The 10,206-nt window shown below is 32.0% G+C and overlaps 1 protein-coding gene across 1 annotated transcript; it reads right to left on the minus strand.

The window, feature by feature from the left end:
- Positions 1-3,134: 3,134 nt before the first annotated feature.
- Positions 3,135-6,143, minus strand: LOC123212068 (beta-amylase 1, chloroplastic-like). The gene is made up of 4 exons (XM_044631104.1): positions 5,371-6,143; positions 4,430-4,640; positions 4,214-4,324; positions 3,135-4,132 (listed from the first exon to the last, which is right to left on the minus strand). The coding sequence occupies exons 1-4, from the start codon at positions 5,994-5,996 to the stop codon at positions 3,323-3,325; spliced, it is 1,758 nt and encodes a 585-aa protein (XP_044487039.1). The 5' UTR covers positions 5,997-6,143; the 3' UTR covers positions 3,135-3,322.
- Between the last annotated feature and the right edge of the window lie 4,063 nt (positions 6,144-10,206).

The raw sequence follows: 10,206 nt of genomic DNA on the forward strand, positions 1-10,206 counted from the left end.
ATATTATAGTCTTATTCAAGATTCCACGAAATATGATACTTTATTATCTCTGACAATTTTAATTCAAAAATTGTTGCATCTGACTTAGTGAATAATAATAATTTTAACCTAATGTACTAACTTAACCACACATGATAGAGTTAACCATCTAAATTCATCAATTCTAATATGAAAAAAGTATTATGTTTCAGTCTTCAATCAAGAATTAAATCCATCTCTAACTAGAGTCCTACAAGAACCTTATACGCCTTCATGTGCCACCACAAGTCATTCACGTGCATTCATCACTACCATAAGTACTTGATGTACTTTGTAAGTTGTTGTTTGCCTTTAAAATGATCTAATGCATGTCACTACACTTCCTATTCACACATTCTTATAAGGCATTCATGTGCTCTTACGTGCCTCCATAAACCTTTTGTGTTCTCTCATGCAGCAACACATGTCCTCGTCATACTTCAAACCCCATGTTAGACCATTTTGTACTAATGCACCTCAACAATCTTTCACGTGCTCAAGCATGTTGTCAATAACCTTTTGCACATACTCACACATTATCATGAGAAATGATTGATTTTCATGCACCCTAAACCCAAAACCTCTCATACGACACCACACACTTTGAGAAGATGCCACATTCTTAAAAAACTTGCCTACACACCATCTTGATCTCTTTGGAAATCACATGCACATACACATGTCGACTATTATCATCCTTGTGCAACCATGTGCTTCATGCACTAACATTATTCTTTTCATTTGCACATGTTATCACGTACCTCACTCAGTTAGATTGATTAATCCAACTTTATTTTAGGTTGGCTTATAAGTTGAATTGACTTAGTTTGACTTTGCTCGGATTGATTCTAACTATTTTATTTGATAGGTTGGTTTACTAGGTTGTCTTAACCCAATTTCAACCAATGATTTGTCTAAAATTTTAATTTTCATAATTCAACTCTTTGACATCAATCAGTTATGATTCTCAACAATTAATTATATTGATTGACAACTAACATTTCATTGATGACTTACGAGGCATGACCATCTCATGTTAATGTTAGAAAGGTGTGACAAAAGAAAGAAAATGTTGCATGCCAAAATTGAACTCTCTACATTGAAATTCATCCCTCAAAACACTAGATTAGGGGTATTCAAACTCTAATTTTAAAGTATAATTAATCAATTAAGAACGTTAAAACAATATTGGTAAATCCCTAATAGTAAATTTTCAATCCTAATTTTGATTAAAAAAACTAATTTAGAATTAATAAAACTTGATTTAAGTTCTAATCATCAATTGGTATTAGACTACCATTAGGCTTGTTAACATCTTTGGATTAGCAACAGGCCCAAGGTATCAAGTGTGTTAAGTTGGATATGCATGCTTAGAAGTATTTTGATGTCTTCCCTATTAGGAGATCTCTATTGAGATCAACAATTTCAGGGCACGTGATGCATCAGGGAGGATTAAAGATCCTCTATTCGATGGTATTTTGTCGTTGTCACTGGTGGCTAGAGCCAGTGGTAATTGGATGGGGTACATGGATGGGGTACAGGTGCATTTGCGTTATTTCTCTCCAAGAGATGGGTCTTCCTCATGATAAGGATGCCATTAGGATAGCATTAAGTGTTTGTTGAATGGTGTTAGAGAGATTTTCCTCATATGATCTTGATTAGACAGTCGAATTATGGGTCGACTATTGTGCATCAACCATTGAGGTTGGCTGATTAGGAATAGTGGGATGAGATGGTTTCAAATTAGTGTTGGATTCCTCAATTGTCTGGTTATTCAAAGGTTTTTGGTGTCACCTTCAAAGAACCATCATAAAAAACTAACGCATTGAATGATTAAACTCTACAATTATGAAATACAGAGGTGACCTTTCCTTTACCGTCAAACTACTAATAAAATTTCTTATCGATTAATGTTGTAATTTATAGTCTTAAATATGATAGTTACTGCAACGACATTAAGGATCTAATGATAAACATTGATATCTATTATAACATAAAATGAATTAAATACAAAGAAAATAAGAACACAAAGAATTTATAATATGGTTTGACCCATTAGTCAAAAAACCTATGTTCATGGTTTGTTAATAATTGATGTTATAGTATAGGATATCTTAAAAATGATGCAAATAAGGAGAGTAATAGAATATATTTTATCTCTCCTTTATTTTTTTTCCTTTGTATTAGTCATTTATGTTTATGAGATTGAGAAGAAATTATATTGAAATATTAATATCTGAATATTCTTAATTCAAATATAATTTGCATAATTTATTTCTATTCAAAATTAACCGGAACAAAATATAAATAATAACAATATTATCTCAATTGGAAAGAAAGAGATAGTTTTTCCTCTCACACATAAAGGGGAAGGGTAGAAAAATCTTCTTTGTAAATAGTGAAGAGATTTTTGGCTGTGTTGTAAAATCTTTTTCGTTACTACAAAGTGAAAGGTCCGTCTACCTATGGGTAATTGGCGGTAAAATTTATGATTAGTCATTGTTATTATAGCTAATCATTCATCATGATTATTCAAGTTGATTCAATTAAGTAAACCCTTCTCTTGGTAGATTTTTTGCAAGTAGAGACCTATCAAATAACCTCTACCATATGTTAGGAGAGACATATTATAATTTATAAAATTTTCATTTGTCAACAAAATTTATAGCCGATCACTAAACCAATGTGTCCATGGAATAAGCATATAAAGAAAGTGAATCTAGCCATTTTTTAGTTCTTGAAACTAAATTAGTTTTTTTTTTTTTTTTTAAATTCTAATTCTATACATGCAAAAATAACCACATTTCTATTTCTTTTTTTTTTTTTAAATTTCCATTCAATACTCTAAATTTAAATTTTACAAGTGAATAATTATTAAATAATATTATATACACAATTTTTATACATAAATAATGACGTATCATTATATGATTGAATAATTAAAAATTAAAAATAAAATAATATCTAATCACATATCGTTATTTATATGCAAAATTATACATATAATTGAATATTAGATGGCCAGCAGTGGAAATAACCATATCAATAAAAAATGTAATGATATCTATGCATCGCACGGGGAGGAGCAGAGATAAAAAAAAAAAAAGAGGCTAACATATATAAATCAATATCTCTTATATATAATATAATAATATTTTTGTATTGTGATGGGAATGAACTTAACAATTTTTCTTTTTACTATCATATAGCCACACACAGCATAATAAAAACAGCTATAGCAAGATGTAACCTTATAACAAAGCATTTTAAGTGTACATAGTAACATAATCTAACTGCCAACCTGTTAATGCATAAGAGCGACGGCTGCCTCCTGGACCAAAGGCTGAGTCATATGCACAAAATGCTCGGCTTCCCGTTCCACCTCTTCCCGGCACCGGTAAATATCTTTCCCCTCATTCATTTTCTTAACAAATGCCACAAACTGCCTCCAGTTATCGGGTTGAAACAAGTGGGGACTCATCCTTAAATATGTGAATGCACACATCTGTCTATCAGCTTCTGAGCTGCCATCCATGTTCAAGGATGATGCTTGCAAGATTTGTTCATGAGCATATTCGTCATAACGTGGCAATGCATTTTCTCCAGCAAGTGGAACATCTGCTGCTTGAGTTGCTAAAGCCACTTGCCTGACAAGCTTCTCAGGTGCACAAAGGGCATCTTGTGGTTGCTCGTGATCACGCATTTCAATGCAAGTGAAGTTGAATATGGCACCATGGCGTCCCAGCATATGGGCAATAGGAAGGTAACCATCATGGAATCGTGTGTTGTAATATCCAGCTGTGAGTTCAGGGGCATGGGACCTGGTTCCATAGTGCCAGTGGATTCCTGCAATCTTCACCGAAATCTTTACGCCTGTACTATCAAAGATTGACTTGGCAGACAAGAGAATTCTTTCGCCATGTTCAATGAGGATCCGTGAGTACCAACTGAGGAAATATTCACCGTACTCACTATTCCAACCACCACCTTCTTTCCGGAAAAAAGGGGTCTCTTCAGGCCAGTTGTTGTAGTGTCCGGCATCGGTAGGGCCTGTGCTACCCCATTCTGGCTTACCCGCAGATTCAGCGGCTGCTTTTAAGCTACTGAGCATATACTGCATCAAGTAGGCAACACCCATGTGAAAACTAGAAAGCTTTGAATGACCAATAAAATGCATAAAAGGAATTGTAAGTACCTTGTCATAACATTGGAAGGCTCCAATTCCTGGGAATTTCCATGTTCCATTCAGCTCAGGATATGAAGGGTAACGAAGCTCACCTGCTGGTCCCATTCCCACTTGGATTTCCTGTATGAAACAAATTCCTCCACAATTTATCTAAGATCCTTTATATATGTAGCATGGTTGCACAAATCCAATATATCAAATAGCACTACAGGTACAACTAATTACCACAATGGTGTCGACAAGATATTGATTAAAATGGTCTCGGAAAGCTCGCATGAAATCAGCATAACATTGAATAGGTGTTCGACCCTTGAGGACTGGAGCGGTATCACAGCCAAGCGAAACATATTCATAATTCCTTCTTCCCCACTGATCAGTATATGCAAGGTCTTGATCTTTGTCCATCTCTTCCCTAACCCAGTTGGGTAATGGGATGCTGCAAAGTCGACAATAAACGAATGAGAAAAGTGCCATAATTTCATAACAAGAAACAAGAAAAGCATTTACAGATAGTGTTCTATTACTCAAAAAATGTCAGGGCATTTCAAAGCCACCAAAATCCCAATGAAACTTACTAAGCTGTCAAATGACTTTCATCCCACTATTTTCCAAAAAAAAAAAATGTATCAATCTCTTATACGAACTATCGCTAATATACCAAGCCAGAACATCTCAAGAAACCTAGAGAAGTTCTTAATTTAGTAACTCTCAATATCTTTTATTGACGGTGAAATGCTTCATCCAATGCAGGTTTAATAGGGATGCGAATAACATAACCACGCAAATGCAATATGTGACGTTAGAATTTTACAACCTACTTCCAGTTTTCTCTATTCAATGTAATAGTTAACATGCACCCACCAAAACATGTGCCAATGATTTGCACAATACTCAATCCTCCTCTATAATAGGATCCACGACGACTTAAATAGATAATTTCGCATATCATTTTCCCTATGTTACACTGATCCAATTTTTAAAACCAAATTATTTAATAAATAATGAAATATCTTCCTATATTACTTGCATCTACATGACTTCCCATGTTTCAAGAGATCCATAAATTTCCAAGGCCACCAAAAAATCTACCCTACTGAAAATAACTCCAAATGCCACATTAACTAATAAAATAATAATCAATGCAAGAGAAAGCATGTGATACTCACGTGACAGAGTCACCCACGTTACCGCCACATTGATGAAACGACATCACAGCTTGAACCTTGAGTCCATGCCGTTTAGCCATTTCCATCAATTCATTGTATCCACCCCAATTGTACTGGCCCGGCTGGTCTCTCTCTACCAGGCCCCACCACACGTCCATCATTATTCCCTCCACTCCCGCGCTCTTCAACGCCCTCAAGCTAGCATCCATCGCCTTCCGTCTGTTCACGCCGTTAGACATCGTCACGCTGTCCAACGGCATCATCACGAACACCGGTACTCCCTTCCCTTTATCCTTCGCACCGCCTCCCTGATTATAAAGCTCAGCGTAGTCCCTATCTGTATCCGACATCGTCGTCGCCGTCGATTCGGGCGCGTATGCGCGGCACACCACTGAGAGATCTGCGCGCATGTTGCTCATTACCGGTGACCGGCACGGACTTATAGGCGGTGATACCGAGTCGATCATCTCTGGTTTTGAAATTTTACAACATAAGTTTGTGGCAATTGTTTTCCAAACCGCCGACGCATTCACCGCGTTGGTTGACTCGCCAGAGACGGCGCCTCCTTCCAACGAAATCGAAGGCCCGGCTAATGCTCCGATTTGGTTTGTCATGTTTAAAGCCATTTTCACTCCTGGATTTTCCCGAGAAAATAAGCGAAAAAGGTTACGTAGCTTTTGCGTGAATTTTGAATTTGAAAATGACAAAAAACAAAAATTTCTTCTCTTATTGAAAGAGTTTGCGTTTTAAGATTCTGAAAATGTAAGGTGGAGCTGGCGAGTATATAAGAAAGGTGGAGATTCGGATTAGATTAAAATAATAATTTGATTAACCGTTAATTTTGCGACGCGTGCAGTATCACACGTGGCGGGTGGAGGGCTTCTGAGGAGGTAATGGCTACGATTGCTCAACCCGCGTGACAATGGACGGTGAGATAGATAATCCGCGTGAAGGTTCAAGCGATCAAACGTAATTTTGGGGAGAAGAGATGATGCTGCTAAAGCGACGTCGTCACATGTCGGCGGTAAGACGTGCAGTTTTCTGTTTTATTTTATTTTTTTCCTAAGGTTGCTTTGAACCAAAAAAAGTTGAAGGAAGACAAGTGGAGACATGGCGGGAAATATATGAATGAGGTAGGACGTTAAACAGTGCCATATTCTGTCAGAAGTTGCCACGTTAATTTAAATGTTGGCTAGGAAAAAGCATACGAAATTTCTGGCAACAACGAACATTAATCTTCTTCATGAGTTATAGCCACGTAACGTTGTCTGTCGGCAAATTGATTGCCGTTATTGACTTGCAGAAGGTATACAAACACCAATGGGTCGGTTTGTCTATTTCATGAACAGGTGCCCAATCACATGATTTGCAGGCCCAGATGTGATCACACAATTAAATTTTCATTGGGATTTTCCATAAAAAGCAAAGCCTGAAAGAAACCGTGTAACCCAGTTAGCAATTAAATTTGATCGGCCATATGAGTATTTTTCATCCAAATTTCAGGTGAATTTCAAAAATATATTTATAATAATTTAAAACACTAAACATTTATTTATTCATGATTCAATTATTATTAAATTTTTTTATTAAAAATAAAAATAAAATTATCATTTTATTATTAATAATAAAAAAATATAAAATTTATTATATTTCTCTTTTAAATTTTAAAAACTAACAATTTCACCTCTGTTTAAAATTTTCTAAATTTGAAAAATAATATTTTTCTTCTCAAAACCTAAGGTTTATTTTCTTTCCTCTTCAACAACCATCTTCAGCCATCGACAACAACACTATCACTCTTAAGTCATAGACAAAACTCCAACCACTATCTTGAGGTGAATTGACAAAATTCAACCTCCATCTGTGACAAAGAGGCACAATATGATGCAACAACGTGATAACGCAGGCCTTTGTTGGTAAAAAATGCTTCATTTGGATGATGAATCGTTTGGATTCTTCTAATCTAAATGATTCCAAACAAAGATTTGCTCTTAGGAGGAATAACAATAGTTTTGGGTTTAAAGGGGAGTCATTAATGGTCATTAGAGAGCAGTTGAAAATAAATCCTATATTTTGAAAAGATAAATGTTATTTTTTAAAGTTAAAAAACTTTAACATGTGTGAAATAGTTAATTTTTAAAATCTATGAAAAATTATAATAAATTTTATATTTTTTAATATTAATAATAAAATGATAATTTTACTCTTATTTTTAATTAAAAAAATTAACAATAATTCAGTCATGAATAAATATTTAAAATTTTTGAATTGTTATCAATATATTTTTAAGATTGTGGGGATGGTGTGGATGGGAGAGGAACAGTCCTTTGGCCAACTGATTTTAATTGCTAACCACAATCGTATACATCAAGAGGAAGTTTGGCAACAAATTTGGAACTTACTGGGGTTCCCACTTTATATAAAATTGATCTCAGTCCACATAATTAGTGAAATTTACTAATTTTCCAAGTTTTTGACTACTTCCTTGAATAAATAAAAGAGAAATCGCAAAAATTTATGCCTAGTGAAATACCATTACACTTCAAAGGACGACGTCAGAATTTTTTTTAATTTTTTAAATGAGAATATTTTTGTATTTTCTAATCTAACTAGTACGTGATGTTTAATTTGTTTTTTTGTTTAATTTGAATTTTAAATACATTATTCTAATTTTTTAAACCTAAAACATATTAAATACATATTTTATATATTTTTCATATTAAACTTATATTTTTATAATTTTTTTACACTTTCTGTTTTTTATAAATTTTTTAAATACAAAAATGTCTCATATATTTTCAATTAATTATTATAATATCATAATTATATAAAACAAAAACTCAATTTTTTATCATCAAAATCTTTAATATCTTTCGATAATTTCTTATAATGATTGACTCTTAATTATATATTAGGTTTAATAATTAATTATATATTTTACATTTGGATTATTAACCACATTTTTTTGTATTACTGTATTTTTAAAAACATATTATTGATAATATGTCATATTAAATCTATATATATGTTTCGTATTTTTTTATATCTTAATTTTATGATTGTTTTTTATAAACGTATTTTTTATTATTTATTGTATTTTATCCTTATAATTCTCATCTCTTTTTTTTTTTTTTTTTTTTCTGTTTTCCTATCTACCGATTAAGTTTTCTATTAGAGAATATTGACCAAAGAACATTACATTCACATTTGGTCATATTTTTATGATTTCAAGCCATTTTCAATAATGGATGGAGATGCATATTCTTCTCTTTTAAGAGGATTATAGTAATAAAGTCCTTTTCAATGGCAGAATCTTTCGGTTCAATGCCATATGTCTTCATTCCTATATGCAGTTGCTCTCTATATTATTTCTATATATGCAGGCCAATGTAATTCTGGCCTATGTAACACAGGCCACGCTGCCCAATTTGCTGCAGGCCAAAACAACGGCCGAACTCAGGCAAACTTTAACTTGTGTTTAAACTTTTTAAAGATGCACATTTGATGATTTGATTATATCGATAATTTTTTTTAAATAAATAAAAAATTATTTTTACGTGAATTATAAACATTTATTTTTAGTTAATTCTAAATACAAACAATCAAGCGAAAACTTTTGCACATGCATAGATGGTGACATTTTCTATAATGAGTGCATTTGGATGGGGCAGAAAAGGTTATTCGAGTAATTTATCTTTTATTATTGGTTTTATTTTATTTGATTCGTAAAATAATAAAATTATGATAATATTTTATTAAAAAATAATATTACAATTAATACAAAAAATAATTTAATTATTAAATTTTTTAAATATTAAAAAATTATCAATATAATTTTTATTTTATTACAATTTTTTCAAAACAAATTTGGTTTAACATATTAATTATCCATAAAGGCAAGTCTTGGAAGCATATTGAAGGGTTAGAGAGTTAAATAAGAAAAGTAGTCAAAGAAAAGATACTAAAAAGTTTGTACACATCAATAAAATCATTTCCAATCTTAGTGCTTAAATTATATTTAAGGGTATGTATAGTTCAGTTTGATGTGATTTGAAAGATTTTTGAAAATAAATTGAAAAAATGATTTGAAAAATTTTCAAACCAAATCAAACCGAACTGAAAAAATACGATTTGTTTCGGTTTAGATTATAGTTTGAACCATAGTTATCAGATCCTACAATACACGATATATATTGTATCACACAATATGATACGATATAGATGAAAAACTATACGTATCATAAATTATATTGAATTAATACGATACAGTAAATATATCATACAATACGATACATATTATCTATACAAATTGATATACTTTTTTAGAGAAAATGATAATGCATTAAGGGTGCACATGAAAAATTTTAAAATGTTAAAGGTATTTGTGATATTTTCTAAAATGATGACGTCTCAATTATAATATTTTATTAGTAGTTTATTTATTTAATTTTTAAAAAGTGTATCATACAATATGATATACAATATGATAAATTGAGTTTTTAATATACAATATGATACACTATTTGACTAGTATAACTTGAATTTTTTAAAATCATTCATTTATATATTTACGGTAGTTTTAAAATATATATATTTTAAAAATATGATTTACAGTTTGGTTCGATTTGAAAATTACTGAAACCGTAACCCGAACTGAAAAAAACGGTTTGGAAAATTCTAACCCAATTAAACCGTTTTACAAATCAAACCATAATTTTAAATGGTTCGGTTCGATTTTACAGTTTGAACCGAACTATACACACCATAAATTATATCCTTAGAGAGATTGTGTAATCATTTTTGTACTAACCTAGTTAGAGACATATTAGTTTGTAA

This window comes from Mangifera indica, chromosome 3, assembly GCF_011075055.1.
Source record: "Mangifera indica cultivar Alphonso chromosome 3, CATAS_Mindica_2.1, whole genome shotgun sequence".
Classification (NCBI taxonomy): domain Eukaryota; kingdom Viridiplantae; phylum Streptophyta; class Magnoliopsida; order Sapindales; family Anacardiaceae; genus Mangifera; species Mangifera indica.

Coding starts and splice junctions, on each gene's coding strand:
- LOC123212068 (XM_044631104.1), bottom strand. CDS start 5,996: ATGGCTTTAAACATGACAAACCAAATCGGAGCATTAGCCGGGCCTTCG. Junction 4,641..5,370: donor AACGTGGGTGACTCTGTCAC/GTGAGTATCACA, acceptor TCGACTTTGCAG/CATCCCATTACCCAACTGGG. Junction 4,325..4,429: donor ATCTTGTCGACACCATTGTG/GTAATTAGTTGT, acceptor TGTTTCATACAG/GAAATCCAAGTGGGAATGGG.